Source organism: Chelonus insularis, unplaced genomic scaffold (assembly GCF_013357705.1).
Source record: "Chelonus insularis isolate UGA/USDA-ARS -01 unplaced genomic scaffold, ASM1335770v1 contig_390_pilon, whole genome shotgun sequence".
NCBI classification, from domain to species: domain Eukaryota; kingdom Metazoa; phylum Arthropoda; class Insecta; order Hymenoptera; family Braconidae; genus Chelonus; species Chelonus insularis.
The window spans coordinates 216,192-238,983 of NW_023276547.1; the positions used below are offsets into that span (position 1 = coordinate 216,192).

Here is a 22,792-nt window from a genome sequence, read left to right on the forward strand (position 1 = left end):
AAAAGTTCTGTAAGGGCATTCATGGCGGGCATTGAGAACGATCGATTCTCTACTTGCAATGATTGTATTGACCCTCAAACAAATTGTATCAACAACTCATAACTGTGAAAACTTTATTAATACCTTCTAATTCTGGTAATGAGTTGATATTGTGTTATTTGCTCATCAAATTCACGACTTATCTATTTTATTTGCGAACCTTGAAATAACTTGGGAACTTGTTAAAGTAGGGGAAATGTTTTTCGCAGAGGGTTAAAAGATGCGATAAATGTGTAGCGATAGCGATGGTTGTTCATCGATCGTAAAAGCGCATGCTTGGAGGTTAAGCCACAGATGGCGTGTAAAATGCGCAAAAAAGCTCAACTTGCTGCGCATCGTTGTGCTTCCCTTCTGAGGTGATACGACCGTAGAAAGAGAGAGGGTAGGCAAGGAATCGCTGGAACGTGGTGGTGAAGGGTGGAGATAGGGTTAACTACGACTACGACGCCATGCGGAAGTCAGTATAAGCGCTCAGGTTCTCGGTGTAAGGACTAAAGACAGTCCTACCCACGTCGGGTTCTCATTATGCCAGGCGGCGAGGGGTCCAATACCCCGATCAATTTTAGTGATGTCCGACTACCATCGGGTGTCACAAGTGCCGATGAATGTGCATCAATTAATAATTCAGATGGCGGCGAGGGCGATGCCGCGATGACAATCACAGGAGATGGTATTAGAAGAAGAAAGGTCATACGAGCAGCTAAAGAGACTTTTGATAAGGGTAAGATTTAGCACCAGCACCATCTCCAGAAATTTGTATGTTTTTTTGTGTTTAAAAATAATTTATTTATTATTAAAAAAGTGTTGAAAAAACGGTTGAAGTGTGGGTTTTTACAAACGTAAATATATATAAATTGATGATGATAAAAGAGTGTTCATATTGAGCTTGCAAACCACCAAGAGTTTTTCTGTCACGTGGCCCCCACTCTTATAGACCGCTGAAGCATCCGCAAAACATTAGAGAGGATATTGTGCTCTTAAGTGCTGAGGTTTGAAAAGCTTTTTGTTGAATTGAGGTAAATTTGCTTGAGCATCGAGCTTTTTATGACTTTTATTTCGGAAAGTATCAAATATTAAGTTATTAGTACAGTTGGCCGCTACTTTCGAGCAACATAAATATGAACAATTTTTAATCATCAACAATGCTTATTTCTACCATGGACAATAAAAATTTCTCTCTGATCTCTGTTCAATCAGCGTCTGCTTATATCTATAGCCTAAGGATGATATTCATTTGTTCTCTCATTCTTGGCAAAAGTGAATTCCCCTCTTAAATTCGTCGGCCCACTTACAGTGACCGAGTTCGTTCAATAAAGAGAATGAGGGAGGCAGAAAAAGACGCTACTAAGCCTTCTTATATTAACCCATAAGTTCACATGTTTCTTTTTATGTTTTTTTTTTTGCATGCACATTTCGAATAATCTAAATTTTTACTTTTCTAATCTTAGACTTTAGCTGACTCAAACAATTGAAATAACTCCAATCAATTCCAGATATTTATGTCAGAGAAAATAAAATTCCCCAAATAGAGCCTGCAAAATCAGATCATAAATAAAATTTGTGAACTATTGCAGCTTCCCGTCTCCTGAGGCGTAAAATACCATGTACTGGTCATCTGATGACCCCCCGCCGCCTCTGGATCCAAAAGGTTCCAACTCAAGTGAGTATCAGTATCAATTTTAATACATTAAAGAATTAATATCCACATTTATATAACCAGGAAGTTGTTCATATTGATTAAACATCACACGTTACATCATGTAGTTATAATTTATAGCAATTATTTTAATGCAATAAAATTTTCAACACATCTGTAATCAAATATTGACACAGTCGTATTTAATTGTCAATCAACGCACTCCAATCTACTAGTAGCTTCTTATCAAACCAGTCCAGCATATGAAACCTGTCGTGTTGACCCTTTTAGCTATTCTGCCGGCAACACCAAGCAGATTATAGTAAATGAGCTGATTCCCTTTTGTTTCCTTGAGTCAAATAAAGTCCTTCAACTGAACACAATGAATCAAAATGTCATTTTATATTAAAAAATAATGTCAATGCTAAATTTACCAGACATTACATGCTATCCTTTTTCAATCATCTTACAATAAATTATCAACCTTCGCAAGATTGCATTGGAATGAACAATTCGGGCCGTTTAGGGGTAAGTGACTAGGTTGAACATAAGTATTGTATGAGAACAAACCGTAACATTTACATACGAATCCATTGGTTGTTATGTAGTCTATGTTGGACTACTGCCAAAATAATGTACGTAATTCGTGCCAGAACTCAGTAGCCGAATCGAGCCTATTATTGCTTGAATGCACTATACCTTCCTCTTCTTGTATTGTTACTCTTTTTTTTTCTGTAATCTAGGTATTATGATGGATATTGGAAAAAGTGTAGCAAGATGAGAGGCGCCAAGTCTACATGTGGCTAATGACGAATGTGCATTGTTTTTACCCACATATAAATCTATTAAATTATTACATGTTTTCCAAAGTCTCTTATTCTCTTGCTTCCTTTATCTGAGTTCGTCGACATGACAATAACTAATCGATTGCATAACACCCATTGTTGTGTCACATTGACCATTCCCACATATATACAGCATTGATTTCTTTGAATAAAAGCTAATGCGTGACTAAACTGTGTATAATCGCATATATAATAGCAATAATTTACGTTATTGTTTATCAATGGATTAAATGTTGCCTGAACATGTTTATTAATCTATTGTTTTGCTTCATGTTATTTTATATTTTTTGATTAAATATTTTTTATGGGTTTTTATTTAGGAATGCGACGTTGTTGTCATGTTCCCAAGCGGCGCAAACGACGAAACACTCATGTGGCTCCTTGGAAGACTTCGAGCTGGAACTCCAGGTCTTGTCGTTCACGTTAGACATCACGCGTCTTCAGATAGTTATGGATTTTATTTGACAGCACCATTTCCAGTGTATGAAATCACCAGTGAAATAAAATAAAATTGATCTTGGTACTGAGAGAGGAGTCAAGTTGAGGTAGACAGATGTTATGTGAAAATTTTATCATTTCATTGTGTGATGGATAAATAAATATATTTTTTGTTATAAAAGGACAGGCTTATGTTATTCATGGTAAATGACTTCATTTATTTTATGAAGACATGAATGAGAATTTCTACTCATGGTCTGCCTTTTATTTCCCTGAAAAGATCTGGGGTAAAGGTAATATGAAAGGACAAATTGAGTTAAAAATACGCGGACCGCAATGAATCTGCAACCCCATTTTTTTTCTTGTAACAATATTACTCGCGTAAAAAATTGCTTGTTTTAAATCTATGTAGTTCTCAAACATAAATTAATCTTGTGGGATTATCGAGAACAATTATTGTGAACATTCTATAAATCACGATTTAATGAGATAAAGAAGTGTTTTATTTGTTGTGGTTTCATAAATGTGATACTAGATAAAAAAAATATAATCCAAAGGGATAAAATTAATGGAGTTAAAAAAATATCAACAAATTAATTCCCATGTCGACGATAAAATGAAAGTTTTTGTTTTTTTTTATCACAAAAGAATTCAATCAAATCCAAGATTTATTTAATTAGAAAAAATTTCCATCGCTTTTAATATTATCGGTGGATTAATTTTGTTATATTGAAAAATACTTTAGTGAAGGACCTTTCATAAAGATGGTATTTTATTATAAAATATTGAAATTTGTTACATGAATTTTAGTGATTAAATGGGTAAAACTTTTAAGCAAATTTTGTAATTTTGCAAATGCCAAGTATACTTGCTATTTTAACACACCCTCTTTACTTATGAAGAACTCTACGTAAAAATTTATTAACTGTTGACAAAAAATCATTAAATGACAAAGTTATTAGTTGTTTCATGTTTAACTTCTACAATGAATATTTAAATGAATTACGACACTCAATTAAACATCATAAAAACATTTATAATTTATCCTCATTCATTGCTTAACTGTAGATTTATATTTCTGACCATACGATTTAATCAAAAATAATTTTGTGTATAAAATAAAATATTTTGTGCATTTCAATTACTGATAAATCTACAAAAAAAAAGATAAACATCAGATACACGAAACCAATTGAGCTTTTGATTGTACGCTGAATAAATTCAATTAATAACTAGTTAGCTGTATATCCAACAGAAATTCACGCTTTCAAGCTATTTGAGTTTTAATGCCTAATTTATTTACATTATTTTAAATATTTTTGTAAAAAGGCTACTTTTATGAATCACCAAACTCTTCTCTCAGGATCGCTTTAAAGAAGTTTTCCATTTTTTAATATTCAAATTCATTTATTCAGATTGCTAAAGGCTGCAGAAGAAGTACATCTCCCAAAAGCTCTATGTCAAGAGTATGGAGGAGGGTTGAAAGAATTTATAGGATCTGAAGCAAGTTATTTTGAGGGTAGTGATGATCAAACAAATTTCTTCACAACTCAAGAAAGACAGTCCTTGGTGCTACACCTTCTCAACACACTACGTGCAACTCAGCAAGACCTATCAAGTCTTCCAGGCATCAAAATAGTCGAGGGTCAGGCCATTATTCCTAAATGCATTTCAGCTGGGATCATCTCTCAGGTGCCTTGAATGTTAATTCTCCAGATTCTCAAGCTGTTGCAGTTGAATACGTTAGCTTATGTCAAAATAACTTGAATTAAACATGAAATATTGCTGCAGGTCTTCCCGCTCCATGAGCTGCCGGCTTTGGAGAAACTGCAAAAAAGTTGGGTCAGAGCTTTTTGCAGTCCTCAGCCACTCGATGACATCTGCAAATACTTTGGTGTAAAAATTACTATGTATTTCGCATGGCTTGGTCATTACACCACCGCCCTAGTCGTTCCTGCTGCAGTGGGTGTCATATATTGGGTAAGAGCCTTTATTACAGCTATTCATTATGATCTGTTCTGATGATACAATTGATGATAAAGACATTCATATCTGGAATGAGCATTTAATAATACATCTGTGATTTATTGGTGTGCTTAGGTCGGCATCATTGGCAGGAACCAAGCGGTGGAAGATGTTGCATACGTCCTTTTCTCCATTTTCAACGTCATTTGGGCAACCGCCTACTTAGAAACGTGGAAGCGCAAAGGCGCAGAATTGGCCTACAAATGGGGAACTCTCGATCAAAGAGATGATTTACTCGTTGAACCAAGGCCTCTTTTTGTGGTATGTGAATTTAATCAACCGATCACATTTAAAACAATTATTTGCTATCAAAACTGAAAATGCTCTTTATTTTTTTATTCCTTTGATGTTTTAATTAATATTATTTTAAAAAAGTGTTTATTAGTCAATATTTCATGTTAATTATATTAGATTACAACTGCAGTAGTCATGTGAACTCTGTTATTTATCATGAATTATCTCAAGTCTAATTTTTTAAAGGAAAAAAAAGATAATGTTAGATGATAGGAATTTTATTTGTAAAGAATTGTCTAACGTAGCTGAAAATAATGTTTGCTTACATCGTATAAAAACATATGACACAGATAAAACTAATGTTTTTTGAAAATTAATTTTTTTCCCAAGTTTACCAAAACCAAGTGAAACAAATCATCATTAGCTTCTTGAACAACTATTTACAGTTCCCAGTTGGATTGAAACTACTTTGGAACTTTCTTATCGTTGACCTTCTACTGTTTTTTTTTTGTTTTTTTTAATATGAGTGATTTTGTCAATTTTACCTTTTCCACTGATCAAAAATCCAAGATCCAACTTTTTTTTCTAAATAAATTTATCCAAGATCAGTATTGCAGATAAAAGAAAATTTTTTCCACTATATTAAATTTTTCTTAAACAAGAATAGCATAAATATGAGATAAACTCTTATCTTCTACAATCATTGTCATAGAAAAATAGATTTTGTCAAGGAATTTTTTCAGATATCTCTTTTTTAAATTTCAAGTTTTCAAAGCTACTACAAAAAGAAACAGTTTTTATGGTTCAGTGAATTTAAAGAGAACAAGCTATCTAAAATTATCATAATCAGTATCACATTAGAATGTTTCCACGTTAAAAGGAATTGAAATAACAAATCTAAATGTTGGTACTATTAATCAAAAACTTTTCTTCCATGTTTCAAAGTACAAGAGAAGAATAAATAAATAAAAGTTTTGAACAAATGTTTAAAAATTCAATATTTCAAGTGTAACAACATAATTGAATTTATCATGATAATATGTTCAACTATTCAGTGTCATGAGACATCAAGAACTATCAGAAAAGAAAATTTCATTTTAATGTACTCATAGTTGAAAGAGTTAGACTCAAAAAATAAATTCATTTCAACTAATTAACTATATTATTTTACATTTTTTATAAAAAAAATATAATAATAGTTAATGTATAAAAGAATATGTCTGCTGTCACATGATTAATTTCCATTAAAAATATTTCAAAGACAAGCTTTCTTTCACTTAGATTCTTTATTTTTTATTACATTTATTTCCTCAACTCTCATTCCAAGTGAATAAATGTTTGAACCGAGAAGAAATGAAGAATAAATATTATTCGAAAAAGAAAGAAAATAAATATCTCATAATAATCTGGTTGTAGGCTTGTACACAAAAAAAAATCAATGATCAAAGACGTAGTTTTGTGGTAAAATATAATTCATCTGTGATCTGTGTTTTCGTAACTTTCACAATACGTTTTAGCTGTATTGGTTTGTCAAAAATAAAATTCTACTACTAAATTAAACCATTTAATGAATTTATTTGTTTCCAGGGGACACTGCAAGTGTCACCAGTAACGGGAAGACTGGAACCAACTTACCCCAATTGGAAAAGAAATGCTATTCGATATTGTATAACTGTTCCTGTTATTGCTGTTTCCCTTTTCTTCGTTTTCATTGTTATGATTCTTAGTTTTCAAATTCAGGTAAGAATAATCAATGAGTCTTTTATTTTTTTTCTCTCTGTTGAATTTATCGGTAACCCAAATCTGAAGAGTCATGATAAAAAAGTGTGTATGTACTATTCTTTGATTAGAAAAACCTCAAGAAATCTATAATAAAGGAAAAATTTAAAAAAACACATTAAAAAAAAAATTTATTGCTTTTTAAAACTGAATTTTAATTATTTAAAATTCAATCAGACAGGATTAAATAATGATCATTAATTTCTTTTTCAATAAAGAATCGTGTTGTTAAGTAAATCATTCACTTTTCAATGTTCTCTGTCAAAGAGTTATTAAATTTCCATATAAGAAATCTACTAAAATTTATCATGTACTTTTTCAAGCGAAATAATGGATGATATCGATTGAAATAGTGAAACGGAATTATAATTTTCATATTATTAATTCAAATGACAGTTTTGATATACTTTATCATTTTTTATCAATAAAAGAACTTTAAAAATTAACACTCACAATATTTCCAAGTCTTATAACAATAATTTTTAATTTTCATAAAAATAATAATTTCCTTTCTTTTGCCACTCCATTAATCTCTCTAACGTTTGATAATATAAAATTCTTGCAGTTTCCCTTTAAAAATAAGAAAATCAATAAAATTCATTTATCCTAATGCATTAATATTTTCCTCACTTTTGAATGAATTTATTCAAGAAGATAAAAGATAAATAATTATGATTGGAATTTGTGATACTCATGAGAGAAATAGAGCTTCAATTCTATCGATCTGTACTTAGATCTAATTAATCAGAAAATTTTTTACCGACTCGCTTTGTTGGAAAGCTGTCCAAAAGAAACCTCAAACAAAAAACAGCATAATAAAAGACTTGGTCTAGTATTTTTTTATAAAATAAAAAAAAAAGTAAGAAAATTAATATGTTTACCACAGAAGGTTGTATTTTATTAATTTAAAACATTAGTCTATCATCCGGCCACATCTTTTCATTCAGAAAATAAAAACAATTGTTTGTTCACAGTCTAGTCTAATGCTTGATCCTAAATTTTGTTATCCAACGTAACTGTGCTCTATTATTCTACTTTATTTTATATTATATTATCAATATCCCACTATTTTATAGACTTCACCTCATCTAAGGTTTTTCTTAGTGTCAGAGAAAATGTCAGTAATTCTGTAGCTAACAAACAAGACATGCTAGATAATCCCATAAATCTCATACCTTATTTCACGAACATGACAAGATTTCTAGTAAATTCAACTTGAACATTTCTACATAAATGTTAAATTGAACTTTTTAATATTTATCTTCAAGGGTATCAGGGTACTTGATACATTTCATATAAAATCATATGAATTTTTGTTTTAATTGAAGATAAACCTTACATTTTGGAGCATGAATATTTTTCACATCTTCTTTATAAATTTTATAATGTTTTATTGCCTTATATAAACTTTTTTTTTCATCTTCAACTCAGATAATAAAAAATCTTAAAAGTTTTTTGCTTATTTATATATACCCTTAGTTGTTCAATTTTAGCCTGTACACTCTAGCACCTTGATAGCTATTCGAGCATGTACCAAGAGAATGACATGAATAAAATTATAACATTTTTAAAAAGCTAATGGAATTCTAAAAAGAATTTGAACGGAAAGTTTTTTTAAGAGGGCTAATGTAAATAGTTGTTTTAAATATTCGACTGAATAATTTTTACGTGGCGATGATAAAGTTAAAGTGAATAATTATAAAAAAAAATTAGGTCAATGTTCATTAACTAATAACGTGTATAATTTGGAACTCTCTTACTTTCTTTCTCTCCATCTCAATAACCCATTTTGAATCTCATTTTTGTTCTATTATTTTTAACATAACTCAAACCTCACCACCAAATTTCCGATTAGGTATGTGCCTTTTTCGACATCAAAATAAGAGAATTTTAATTATCAAGGTTTCAAATAGCCAAAAGCAAAAAAGAAAATCCCTTTTTCCTAAAAGAAAAAAATTTAATTGATTCTAGGATTGGTGGGATGCTCGACTAGAAGCAGCAGGATATGGTTTTTGGTTGAGTTACGTACCAAAAGTGCTTCTTGCGATAGTGATAGCAGTGATGGATGAAGCATACTTCAAGATAGCTGTTTGGTTGAATGATTTGGGTACGTAGCTTAATAGTTACTTAGCAACTTAGTCGCTAATGATCAATCGAGGGTTGAAAGAGTGAATTGTTGATATCAATAGTCTAATTCTTTATCTCTCTTTTTATAAAAATATACTAGTATGATTTGTTATTATTATTATTTATTATCATAATTACTACTATAACACATAAAGGTATTTCTTGGCAATGGAAATCTAGCTATAAATCACAGAAGCATTCCGTTTTCCTTACAACCACTCTTTCTATCGATCGTACTCATTTTTTTCTTCATTTTATACTGTGCATTATACAAATATTATTACATCTATGCACGTTTAATCTAGAGTATTAGAAATATTTTTAAATGTTAGATTTTTAATTAATTTCTATTTTTTAATAGAAAAACGAATAATTTATTACCAAAATCAATAAACAAAAACTTATATTACTTCGTCAGTCTTTGGATTAATGTTGTAAATAAAATATATTACATGGTATATAGAGATGATTGTTGTTGTTATTATAATTATTATATTTTTCAATTTAAAGTCCATCGAGTAGGTATAGTATCTATGATTTTTTTTATGTTGGACGCAGAAAACTATCGCCTTGACACCGAGTACGAGAATCATCTGATCTACAAGGTGGCACTGGTAATGATATGAGACTATTTTATTTGCAACTTTTCACATTACCAAAGTTTTATAAGATGCTTTCACGCTTTTTAAAAACTCTTTAAAAGCTGCTTAATTGTTTCGGGAGAATAGTTTATTTTTATTTGTCACCAGTATATTTTTGCATTTAATTTCTTGAATTTATAACTTGCATGTATTTTCTTTTTTATTTTCTAATAAAATCATTCATTTCTCTAAATTTTCCTTTTGAATAAATTGAAGAATGTTCGATATAAAATTAACATCAGTAGTTTTTTGTCAATGTTTAAAGAAGATGTATTTCATTTTTTTAAATTGATTTTTATGATTTGTTTAATTTTAAGAATATTTATTTTGTCGTTAAAAAAGTTCTGTGTGAAATGAAAATGATAACTTGATTAATTTTTATTGGGTGGATTCGGACAATTCCGCTTGCTAGCATCCAATTAACATTGACAAAGAATCTAATTTCATTTTAATATAAAAATTTTTTTTAACACGTAAAATAACTTAAATTTTGGTTAAAATTAAATACTCTTAATTGTCTTTTTATTCAGTTCCAGTTTGTCAACTCCTTCCTCTCGCTTTTCTACATCGCTTTTTATCTTCAAGATCAAGAAAGACTAAAGGAAGTAAGCTCTTAACAACCATAATTTTCATAATTACTCTTCAGTCTCATACGTACTCGCTTTAAACAACCTTATATTAAAATTTTTTTATAATTTCTTTGAAGTAAGAAAAAAATTTATACTTAATAATACTTCTAATAATTCGTTTACTGCTTTGAATGTTAGGAAATAAAAAATTTTAATATTTAAAATATTTTGGAGCATAAAAAAATGATCTCGGAATGAAACTACAATTTGGATAAAATATTACATTTTTCTGAGTTTTATCCAATATTTTTAGTAGAATAGCATAAAATTTTTATGTAAAATAGTTTACAATCTAAAAAGTGCTTTTTGCAGTGAATGTTTTAATTGGCTTAAAAAGATATCATTTTTTTTGGAAATATTTCTTTCACAAAAAAGTTCTGTCATAAATGGAAACACATCTGGTTAACTCAACTAAACTATTAGAATATTCTTAATTTCAATCATAATAAAAATCATAGCAAAATAAAGAATTGAATTTACAAAAATATAAAAACCTCAACTATTTACTGCCATTACTTGACTAAAGAAAAAAAACTAAATCCAAACATTATCTAAAAATGAGGTTAATCCATTCTTACATTTGATTCTTCAATAGCCTAGCTATTATATCTCCAGTAAAATCCAACCTAAGGTTATCTAAAGCATAAATTTTTTTTCAACCATCACAAAAAAAATCTTACTAAAATAACTAAAAAATATTCCAGCAACTGGCAGCATTGTTAATTGCTCGACAAGTAATCAGCAACCTGAAAGAGTCTGCAATTCCGTACCTGATAGAGCAGTTACGACTGGCGAGATTAAGTTTCGAATTGTTTGGTGCATTAAGTCCAAGTGAAGCACGATCACCGCCTAGTGAAGAACAGCAACCAGATTCAAAGCCACAAGAACCACCAGCAGATGACAATGATGAGAAAGAGGACAAGGAAGGCAACAAGGGAAAACAGCCGAGAACTGTCAGTCAAGCGGAACTGGAGAGTTCACTCTACAGAGTAGGACACTCTGCTAATTCTCTGCTTAGTGACATTTCTTTGAAGGTTTGGTCTAGACCTCACCGAAATAGCCAATGTGTTTTGTTTAACTATTTCTATTGGAAAGAATCTACCACCAATGTCCGCATGTAAATGATTGTCAATTACGATTTAGAACACTTGCATTTCATTCACTCCATCAATTTCAGTTCCTTCATCACCGTGATCATTATGATCCTTATTTAAATGTTTATTTGTTTGTCTGTTTGTTTGTTCGTCGACATATTTTCTTCAAGTTTTTAATAATTTTTTATACTTCTTCATTGGTACTTCGTCGTCAACACGCACAGATACAGATGAATAAAAAGGTAAAAGTTACCCATTGGTTTAATTCACTCACATTAATCAAAATTAATTAATTAATCAATCAATTTATCAATAAATTCATCAATCATGTTTTTTAATAATTCACGATAACACGCTTTGCAAAGTTGCTTGATTTATTCTCGTTCTAAATAGAATTCAATAGATAGTACTTAACATATTAACGCTCATGGTGATTAAAACGAAGAAACATTTTTTAACTCAACCAATACACTGCAAAAAATGCAATAAAATTATAAAATCATGACATTTAATGAATTCATTAAATAATAGAGATTTTATTATTCACAAAAGTTTGTATACTCTCAAACTCATACCACCTATAAGGTTTAAAAAATAATTTCATCCTCAGAATTACCATGAACGTTAAGAAATAAACAATAAACACACCTTAAAAAGTAATTTAATTTTTCAGTACGACGGGGCATTTTCAGAACATTTGGAGATGCTCTCCCAGTTGGGTTACGTATGTCTATTTTCATCGGCCTTTCCACTAGCAGCTATGGCAGCTTTGTTGGGAAATCTTCTGGAGCTCCGCGGGGATGCATTTAAACTTTGTTTCGTCCTTCAGCGTCCATTTGGACGCCGTGTTTCTAGTATTGGTACATGGCAAGTGAGTATGTTAATCATTGAGGATAAAATAAATGAATTCTCCGCAAACAATCTCGTCATATAATCAATATCTAATTAATCATGCCTTTAGAATGCAATGGAAGCCATGGGGCTAGTTGCTATTTTGGTAAATTGCGCTCTAATTGGTCTGAGTGGTCAGGTACAGCGAATGTTTCCCGAGATGTCAGCGACTCAAACGATTTTATTAATTGTTGCCTTGGAACATATAATGTTAGGGATTCGATTTATTATTACTTGTGCAATTCCTGACATTCCTAGTTGGGTGGCTACTGAAATGGCAAAGGTTGAATTTTTACGACGCGAAGCTGTAAGAAGACTGTCATCAACGCCATCACCTGACCAGCAGACAAAAACAGTCATAGGTAAATACTTGGAATAAATATTCTCTAATCACTGGATTGCTTTTTATTTATGTTGAGCTTACTCTTCTGAATGTCACGCAATATTTTATTAAGTCACATAACCCAAATTCGTAGCTTATATAATTTATGAATTTCTATCAAGTCATTTTTTTTTAGACCCATTGAAGTAGCAATAATTTTTCTTAACTAACGGTAATAAATTTTTATGACTACTTTATTAGAATTTTTCGTTATTATTATTAAGAAAAAAAGCTTCCTCAGTTAAAATTGAAAATAAAAAAATCGAAAAATTTTATTTAATAAAATAAAATAGAAACCATATGATGGAAACAATTCTGACGACATATCTTGGCTACTAGGGATAAAGCATGTTTATTGACCATGAAGAATAGCGACTTGGCAATAAGAATATTTACATTTAAAAAATTTAGATAAAAAAATATTTTCATGTTACAACTGAATATTTAACATATAAATCTGTTACAAATATTTATAATATTCATTAAAATATTTCATACTTAAAAATTGGATTTTGAAGATCCTTCATATGCACATATTTTTCTATTGTATTTATTTTCACATAAATATCCCATTTATTTTTTCTAGTAAATTTATGTTTTCACGTGTTCATAAAGAATAATTTTTATTAATGACGCTACAGCTTGACTATAAAAGCTTAATGAAGCTTTAGAAATCCCTAGAAATTTTATAAACAACCTCAACAAAGCTAAAAAAATCGTTACTTTTATATCATTAGATAAAAATGTTATCTTTTGTTTATTGTGTCAATGTAACTGAGGGAAGTTTTTCTCCACAATAAAAAGTTTATCTAAAAATAGAACTAATACAAATAAAAGCAATGAAAATTGTTTATCGATAACTACTCTACATATGTATATCTGTTAAAAAGAAAAATAATAAAAAATTCAATCTCAATGATTTTAAAATCAAATCGATTAAATATTAAAATAAAAAAATATTGATAGAAAATCTATAAAAAAAACTATTATCTCTATTGAATGTCTTTTCGATGTATTTTGTTAGAATATTTACTTCACATAAAAAGCAATCGTTTAGAATTTATTTTATTCTCTTTATGAATATTTTTATTTACGCTTGTCCTTAAATATATTATGGCCTTTGGCGCGCATTAACCAGCTTCAAACTCAGGGAGATTCGTCGTGAGTGCGGCAGACGGTGAGAATGATAGAAACATTGATCATTCATCAGAAAAAAATGAAATAATGGCTATGAGCAGCCACACAGAAGCATCAGATACTGCTCCATCATCATCATCAGTAACGCATACACCAAGTAGTCCACCAACTCCTGGTATATCAATGCCTAAAATAGTTGGAACACCTCCTCCTACTCTAGAGACTCCAGGAAGTGCCGGAAGTACAAGTGATACTGGAAGTCCTTTCCCAAATTCCAGCACAACTGGTTCACGAGAGGCTCATAATTCTCCAAGATGTTCAATTCCTGGTGGCGAACGAGGTTAGTAATGGCTTCGAGCATTTTTGTTTTCATCTTTTTTTTCGTTTATCGTTCTGCTCGCTAGAGTCTTCTATTCTCTTAGGCCGGCGCTCCAGAGACTGGTTGACAAGCGAGCGAGAGTCCTCTCCTGGGACAGATCACTACAGTCATCACTTGACTATAGGTCCCCATGGTGGTATAGATTGGGTTCGAAGACTTGGCCTCGAGGGAACAGGTGGAAGGAAATCTAGTGATTCCGAAATCAGCGGTATCCCTGAAAGTAGTGTTGCAGAAGACGTTGCTCTACATCGGTCTACTGATTGTATTGTTTCTAAAGAGTTGGCTTCCTCTTCGGATAGTGACCTCCTTCGGTAATTTTTCATTCTTGCTTTTTTATTGTCGATACAATGATGAGAATTTAATATTATAGAACAGTTTTTGATCAATAATGGAAAGTAAATAACAATAATATTCTAGAAGAATAAATTCCTTTATGATTGAAGCGACATCAAAGTTTTCAACTACTTTTTTTTATAATTGAAGAAATCCATTGGCGTTTATGACAATAGAGCAATATTTGTTTGGTTATAAGAAAATAAACGATAGAAATTGGAGCAAATCTATGACATGGATAAGGTTTTAAGATTACAAAAATTTTTGAAAACTTCAAATTAACTTTTCTATTTCAAAAAACAAATATTTTTAATTTTAATAATAAAATCTATTGTATTTTCAATTGTTAAAAACATTTTTTATTGCTGAAATTTCTTCGAAAATCAACAAAGTAATTCAAATATAATTCGAAGCAGAATGAAAAAAAGAGAAAAAGGGCAAAAAGCATTGGAAAAAATTAAGAAATTCTTTTCTCGATACCAATAAATCTCAACCATCCACTGACAATATTTATTGTTCTAGCAGATCCGCCCCGCCATGGATGATGACCCACAGAAACCAAAAATTCCGTTTTTCCCCCGAGAAAGAAAGAGCACGTGAACGGGAAAAACAGCAGCATTCATCATCACAACCTACTCAGCAACACTCTTATCATCATCTTCAAAAAGAATCGACAGACGCCCGTGATCGACGTGCATCAGGCCATGAAGCTAGTGCAGTTAGCAGTGGTGGTGGTGGTCTTTCCGATTCCACCCGTACAATATCTAGCCAAGAGGAAGAGAAGATAGCAGCAAAAGATGAGCGAGAAGCAAAGAAAACTAGAGTAAAGCAGAGTTTAATGAAACGAGCCCGTTCAGTAGCGATATTTTCATTAAAGTTAAAGGAACGTAGAGCTCGTGAAGCAGAAGTAAAAGCTAAAGAAGCTGAAAGAGAAGCAAGATGGCAGCAACCACAGTCTTGTGTTGGTGGAGAATTGTCGTGTATACCAATTGAAAAACTCATATCCGTCGATGACATCGCTGCAATGGAAGCTCGCAGATTAAATCATTAGTTACAGCATAACAACATGATGCTCTCACAAAGTACAATCAATTTATTTCCTGTCGCTATGTAGAGAAGAACATAAGTATCAAAGGTTTAACAATTGACTGGTAGCGCGATGGAGATTGGACGGAAAACGACGCACAATGAATTCGAGACATCGAGTATGGTTATGTAACGAAACAATTATTCACGCTTTCATATATCCTAACATTTAGATAAATCAATTCACTAGAACCTGCACACTTTTTTCCTCACCCTGACATTTTTTACATTGCATAACTTGTTGAAACATCGATCAGAATTGAAATTGAAAGAAAGGAACAGACAAATTAAAGAAAAAACCTACAGAATAACTGATAATTAATAATTATAAATTAGTCGATAGTTGCTAGATAGTCAAAGCGAATTCGTAGACATAACGTCCAGAAAATTTTTGTAAAGTTATAGTAATTAGTAGCTTCGTGATAACTGAGAGAAGAAAAAAAATGATTCAGATAAAAAAGAGTTAAATTTCGATTGTTGTTATTGTTGTTAAACGCTGAAGTCTAAGCTGTTACTTGCTGTTGAATAGACAAAATGTTTTAGCAATTGACGAGGAACACATGATAGCATTAAAGACTAAAATAAAAACCCGTAAATTATTTATTTTTCAAATAAGCCTGATACTGCAAATTGGTCTGTATAACATTATAAGCATAAGAATTTATTTTTAATGATTAATGAATCTTCTTTTGTGAATGTAGTGGAAAAAAATATTTTTCTTTGCAATAAATAATTATAAATTAGTTAGTCGATAATAAATCATTAGAATAAATTAATTTTAAAGACAAGCTATTAATTTGGTGTGTCACTTAAAAATATGTTAGTTTAGAATAATTAATAGCATTCTGTACATAATTTAGACGTTGAAATGGAAATTTTCGTAAGTTAAAGATTGATTTTGTAAAACTGTTATATCAAAATTAGTGCATAATTGATGTCTAAAAGAAAAAAATGTAAAAAAAATTTTAGATAACGCTTACGGTCCATTAATGATTCCTTCCAATTACATTTGTGTTGAAAATGTTTGATAAAATAAGAATAAAAAAAGAAAACCAAAATAGCAAAAATTTATTTGAGAGAAATCCAAGCACGTTAATGATGCGTATGTCTTTATTAGATGTTTTGTATAAAGAAATGAGCAAATAGAGAACAGAAAACTATTAAGTTTTGTGATGCATTTTTATTATTATCTATACTATATTCTGAACTTTCATTTTCGTTGCCTAACAAGAAGATGAAAATGATGTTTCAATGATTATTTTTATCATGATTATAAATATCTTGAAACCCAAAAATGATAAATTATATCTTCTTGCTAAATAACATCATAATATCCAGCATTAAATAATCATGATCGTTACTTTAAGTTAATTTATAATCATAAAATTGTTCTGCGCAACGGAACTGCGCTTGTATTACTTTGAAGGCTACTATTCAACTGCTACATAGCTCAACCATCAGGCTTTACTGACGTGGAAGCTTGTTATTTGATTTTTTATCATCTATCACTTATTTTTTTAACTTTTTATTATTACAACTATGGGAAAAGACATTTCGCTATTAGAGGAAATAAGTAATAAATTAACTGAAAAAACACTACGAGATATTTTAGTTAAAAAAACGGGAAAAGAATCAGTTGAAGTGACAGGATGGGAGTTTGAACCTGGATCGAATAAAGGTGACAACTACTTATCAATTGTGTATAGAGTGACAATTGATGGAATAGTTGATGGTGAGAATATTCATACTAAAGTTGTGATTAAAGGTTTGCCTCATAATGAGGCAACAAGAAAAACATTTAGGAGTGCTGAATTTTTCAGTAATGAAGTTAATTTCTATGTTAAGGTATGTTTCTGACATAAATTGATCAATATAACCTACTTCTAGGTTATGCTAATAAGTTTTTTACTAATATACAAGTATATTTGATTTTTTTCTTGCTACCTCAATATTAGAAGATTGTTATTGATGAATTAAATGAACAAATAATTAAAAATTAATGTCTTACTCATTAGGTAATTCCAAAAATAGACGAGTTTTTGAGGTCTAAAAATGTAAACTATAATTTACCAGTTCCAAGATGTTTTGGGTGTTATTGTGATGGAAAACATGATTACGTGATTCTTGAGGATGCTAGAGAACTAGGTTATGGACATATCCCTCGACATGACATATGGACACCTGAAGATATTCAAATAATATTAAGATGCCTGGCACGTTTTCATGCTGTTTCATTCGCTTACAAGGATCAATACCCATCAGAATTTGATGAGGTTGTGAAGAATCTCAGTGAAACTTATTATGATGAAAGAAATTGGAGCTGGTATGAAACTTGGTTTGTAAGTTATCTTTCTAAATCCTTATAGGGATCAATTAAAAAAAAAAAGAATCCATAATCTTGAACATTTGTTAATTTATGTACGATTTTTTAGACTAATTGTATAGCTGTAGCTAAAGATGCCGTTTCGAAAGAATATAAAAATACTCCAGAAGCACAAAAATTCTTATCGCTATCATCCCGAGATCTATGGGAGAGAGCAACCAAAGCCATAGCAGATAAATCCATATCAATAGTAACCCAAGGAGATTCATGGCCATCAAACTTTATGGTTTGCATAACTGAAGAAAAACGAGAAGCTTTAATGTTAGATTTTCAATTAGCAAGGTGTAATACTATTATTACAGATGTATCAAATTTTATATATACTAGTACGGACAAAGAAATACGCGATAAACACTTAGACAATTTGCTGAAGTATTATTACGAACAACTTTCCAGCTCAATAGCTCTTTTAGGTACAGATCCTAACAGAGTATTTCCATGGGATGTGTTCATGAAAGAGGTATATACGTAAAAAAATTATTACTTTTGTAATTAATTAATTACATAAAAAATTAATAAGATCATTTCATTTAATATAATCCTAGGTAAAAGAGAAATTTGTTATTGGATATTCTTTCTCATTAGAAGGTCTACCAGTGATGATGCTAGACGAATCTGAAGTATGTGATATCGAAGTTATAGAGGGAACAGATGGAGTAAATATTGCTGAAGTATGGAAAGTTGTACCATTAAAATCCAAAGAAAAACGACAACGACTTGCCGATATGGTTGTTGATGCCTTTCAACGAGGATTTATATAGAAAATATTTCATAAAACTACCTGAAATTGAGAGTATTATTATAGATCTATTGACAGTTTCAAAATAAATAATTGATTTAAAAAATTTTTTCGCACTCCTAGTAAATAAGTAGTTGATAAAAAAATTTCATGTGAAGAGAATTATCGTTAATGCTGTATTCTCAAATTGTATCACTATTTCTTATCATATTTATGCAGAAAACTAGTAAATGTATTATTATCAAAGTTCTAGTCTTATCAAATTGATAAGAACTTCACTTGAAGAAGAATTTTTAGCATTGTAATTCTGATAACTGCAAGCAATTATTTGATTAAAATCGCATTATTGTGTCAAATCACAAAAGTCCACGTAAACATGACGGACTAAACTATTGTAACTTTGATATGTACTATACATATAAAAGCGTCAGAAGCTGTGCAGTGCTAGTGATAACACATCTCTGAATGCAGTAATACTTTTGAATTTTTTGAAAATAATATAAATAGTTTCTTTGCAAAAAGTTATAACAAGTATTTAAGTTAATTTTTGATCTAATTTTATTACAGAGTTAAAACAAATTTTCAATTTAAAAAAAATGGGCAAAGATTTGAATATTTTAACAAGTGTCAGCAAATTGTTTACGGAAGAAGTTTTAAGAAATTCATTAGTTGAAGCATACGAATGTCAAGATGCAAAAGTTATTGATTGGAGTTTCGAAGGAACTTCAGCGAAAGGCGATAGCTATTTATCAACTGTCAGAAAAATTTGTATTAAAGGAATAATAAAAGGAAATGAAAAAGATTTAAAAATTGTTGTAAAGTCTCTACCAGAAAATTTAGGGAGACGCAAAACATACAGAAGTAGTGATTTCTTTTATAATGAAATCATGTTTTATACAAAGGTATACTTTGCCACTCTATTTTATTTTCTTTCAAATACTTTTTATTTAATCAACTCTTTCGATAATGATTATATTATCATAGTGATTTATAGGATAATTTGTAATTTCAGATAATGCCATTATTTTTGGAATTCTTGACGGCAAAAAATCTTAATCATTTACTTTATATTCCAAAATGCTTGGGTTATATGTTGGATGGCGAAAATGATTTCATAATTTTAGAGGATGCAGGTGTTCATGGCTTTCAATGCCCTTCGAGACAGAACTCTTTAAGCCTAGATGATTGTAAAGTAATTCTCAAAGCTATGGCACATTTCCATGGAGTATCTTTTGCATATAAATTTCAAAATAAAGAAAAATTTGACGATGCTGCTGGTCAGTTAAAAGAAACATATTTTAGCGAAGATCATTGGAACTGGTACAAAAAATTTTACGTAAGTATTTACATTTTTTAATAAACAACAGATCCTTTATAACACCTGCCATTATTCATTTTATGATGAAACACTTTGGTTGTTTAGAATTTGATTATGATAGCAACTAAAGATGCAATGGCAAAAGAATATGGTGGTACACCTGAAGAAAAACGATTTTCAGCCATTAGCAATCGTGATTTATGGGAAAGGAGTGTGAAGATTTGTAGTCGTAGTCAAACTCCAACATCGGTGATAAATCAAGGAGATGCATGGGCACCTAATTTTCTAATACGAACTGATGAAACTACTGGTGAAAAAGAAGCTTTACTTCTAGATTTTCAACTCGCTAGATGGACTGGCCCAGTGACAGATGTATCATTTTTCATTTACTCTTGTACTGATAGAACATTGCGAGACCAAAGTTTTTCTTATTTACTGAATTATTATCATGACGAATTATCTAGTACGATATCAGTATTAGGATCAGATCCTGTCAAAATATATTCATTAGAAACATTTATGAAAGAAGTCAAAGAAGAATTCGTGCATGGACTCAATTTTTCATTTGAATCTATTATTATGGCTACATTAGGCGATGATGAAGTATACGATTTGGATACTATAAAAGGAAATGATGCGATAGATATTTCAGAAGCATGGCCTGTAAAACCTTTAAAGAGTCAAGAAAAAAGAAGACGTCTGGCAGATGTTATTATACATGCTATGAAATGTGGTTTTTTGTAGTATGTATAAACATCTTAATGTTACAGTATTTTCTGAATAATTAATGATTTTTATATTATAATGTGATATAACGAGTAAATATTGTTTTATAATAATTATCATAACAAAATACTTGTTCATGTACGCGATAGTTATATAACAAAAACATTTATGCAATATTAAAAAATTATTCTCTTCTAAATGTATTATTATTCATAACAAATTATTCGTTTTGTTCATTGTAGAAAACGAAATGATCTCGATTAAATTTATTTAACAGATTATTGTATGATTTTCAACACTGAAGCTGTCATAATTCAAGGCTAAGTCTAATAACCATGAAATAATTCATTTGACACAAAAAGCAGTATAATTGAGTTCAAGTAACAATTATTCTTTAAATGTTCGTGATTAATGTTTTAAAACTATAAATTTACATATTCAAATTAGGAAAATTCATTATTATAATCAGTTTTGCATCCATTTTTCTTGTGGAAAATAATGATAGTGCATAAAAATAAAACTATGAAATCATTTATAAAATTATGTCAAATAAAAAAATTATTAGAAAATCTATTAGCACAAAATAATGACTAAATGTCATTGCTTTTATCATTAACTAGCGATAACATGTGGTCAGTCATTTAATTAAGTGGTTAAAAACTAGCACATTGCCATTGAAAACTAGATGACATTGAAATTATTATCCATAATTCTTTTCAATATTTGAAAAAGTATAATACTCCAAAAATACTTCAATAAATATTTTATGTTTTTACTTTCAGTTATGAATAAATATAAACATCTTATATTTATACAGACTTACAGTGACTTAAGTATTTTTTAAAAATAGAATACTTAGTTAATATATCGCACAGATATTTATAAATTTTATATTACACGTATAGAAATTAAGGCATTAATGAGATATAACACTACCAATCTGTCTTAAAAATTTTTTGAACTCGTTTGTAAGTTTTTTGTAAATCCACTCGCATCAAATACAACAGTGTCATCTTCATCATCTTCATCGAGAGGTAGTGGTCTCATTTCAATATCTTGTTTGTGTGCTAAAACACCATATTTTCTAACCATTTGTGCTGGGCTTTGGCGTAACCTAAAAATAATTTCAATTATACAAATTAAACCTAAATCAATAGTATTTTTTAAATCATCTTTAAATACCTAGTGCTGCGGAACAACAAATAGGCCACGCTTAGTACACTCAGTCCAACAAAAACATAAAATGCACGTTTGATAGCTCCTGAATTTAGTGATAGCATGTGGCCTTTAAGGCTCTGAAATAGAATATTGTATTTTTACTAAAACTCTGATAGCAAATAAATGTCAATAATTATAAATGCAAATTTAGTCACCTCAGAACCATCAGATGCTGTTTGATTATTTATATGATCACTCTGTTTATTCACAACACTTGTGCTATTTCCATTTTTATCACCAACTGACTTTTGAGATTCAGAAAAATTCACTGAAGGTTTTTGATTATTCTTTGTAGCATTAGCCTTATTATTAACATAATTGATATTATCATGATTATTATTTAAATTTGTTGCATTAAGCTTTTGTTTACTGACAGCCGGTGATTTAACCCCGGCATTTGTGCTGCTAGAGAGATTATCACAAAACGAATGTGTAATAAAACCAAATATTAACAATAAAAATAGTTTATTACAATCCCTCCGATAATTAACACCCTTCATTTCCCTAAATTTTTTATACGTGAAAGTCTTTTTATAGATAAGGGATTACTTTGATCGTTGAATAATAATTTGCACGAGTAATTCAATCTTCTCGGAATCATTCCACCACTTCTACTAGTTTCCTTGTCGACCAGTTATTACTATTACAATAGTAATACCAGAGAGAAGACTTCTCTCTGATAAATAGTAAATCATCGAGACGATGATTAGAGT

General features: G+C 30.2%; 4 protein-coding genes across 10 annotated transcripts; 3 read left to right on the forward strand and 1 right to left on the reverse strand.

The window, feature by feature from the left end:
- The first annotated feature begins 466 nt into the window (after positions 1-466).
- On the forward strand, positions 467-16,859 carry wwk (white walker). 6 transcript variants are annotated; one of them, XM_035084464.1, is made up of 16 exons: positions 467-760; positions 1,614-1,699; positions 2,841-3,001; positions 4,374-4,650; positions 4,750-4,938; positions 5,059-5,244; positions 6,805-6,957; positions 8,968-9,103; positions 9,682-9,737; positions 10,295-10,369; positions 11,098-11,427; positions 12,161-12,358; positions 12,449-12,740; positions 13,899-14,237; positions 14,401-14,587; positions 15,132-16,859. In XM_035084464.1, the coding sequence occupies exons 1-16, from the start codon at positions 565-567 to the stop codon at positions 15,658-15,660; spliced, it is 3,390 nt and encodes a 1,129-aa protein (XP_034940355.1). In that variant the 5' UTR covers positions 467-564; the 3' UTR covers positions 15,661-16,859. The 6 variants fall into 6 exon arrangements, with proteins under 6 accessions (XP_034940355.1, XP_034940352.1, XP_034940349.1 ...); XM_035084461.1 differs by having other exon boundaries at positions 13,911-14,237; positions 14,320-14,587; XM_035084458.1 differs by having other exon boundaries at positions 468-760; positions 14,320-14,587.
- Positions 16,860-17,120: 261 nt separating this feature from the next.
- On the forward strand, positions 17,121-18,923 carry LOC118067623 (uncharacterized). Of its 2 annotated transcripts, none has more exons than XM_035084455.1 (4): positions 17,121-17,540; positions 17,711-18,034; positions 18,128-18,538; positions 18,624-18,923. In XM_035084455.1, the coding sequence occupies exons 1-4, from the start codon at positions 17,235-17,237 to the stop codon at positions 18,837-18,839; spliced, it is 1,257 nt and encodes a 418-aa protein (XP_034940346.1). In that variant the 5' UTR covers positions 17,121-17,234; the 3' UTR covers positions 18,840-18,923. The 2 variants fall into 2 exon arrangements, with proteins under 2 accessions (XP_034940346.1, XP_034940347.1); XM_035084456.1 differs by having other exon boundaries at positions 18,664-18,807.
- A 131-nt stretch (positions 18,924-19,054) lies between these two features.
- On the forward strand, positions 19,055-21,030 carry LOC118067622 (uncharacterized). The gene is made up of 4 exons (XM_035084454.1): positions 19,055-19,287; positions 19,385-19,719; positions 19,830-20,153; positions 20,241-21,030. The coding sequence occupies exons 2-4, from the start codon at positions 19,414-19,416 to the stop codon at positions 20,877-20,879; spliced, it is 1,269 nt and encodes a 422-aa protein (XP_034940345.1). The 5' UTR covers positions 19,055-19,287; positions 19,385-19,413; the 3' UTR covers positions 20,880-21,030.
- Positions 21,031-21,681: 651 nt separating this feature from the next.
- On the reverse strand, positions 21,682-22,780 carry LOC118067625 (uncharacterized). The gene is made up of 3 exons (XM_035084457.1): positions 22,235-22,780; positions 22,044-22,156; positions 21,682-21,975 (listed from the first exon to the last, which is right to left on the reverse strand). The coding sequence occupies exons 1-3, from the start codon at positions 22,577-22,579 to the stop codon at positions 21,807-21,809; spliced, it is 627 nt and encodes a 208-aa protein (XP_034940348.1). The 5' UTR covers positions 22,580-22,780; the 3' UTR covers positions 21,682-21,806.
- Positions 22,781-22,792: the final 12 nt, after the last annotated feature.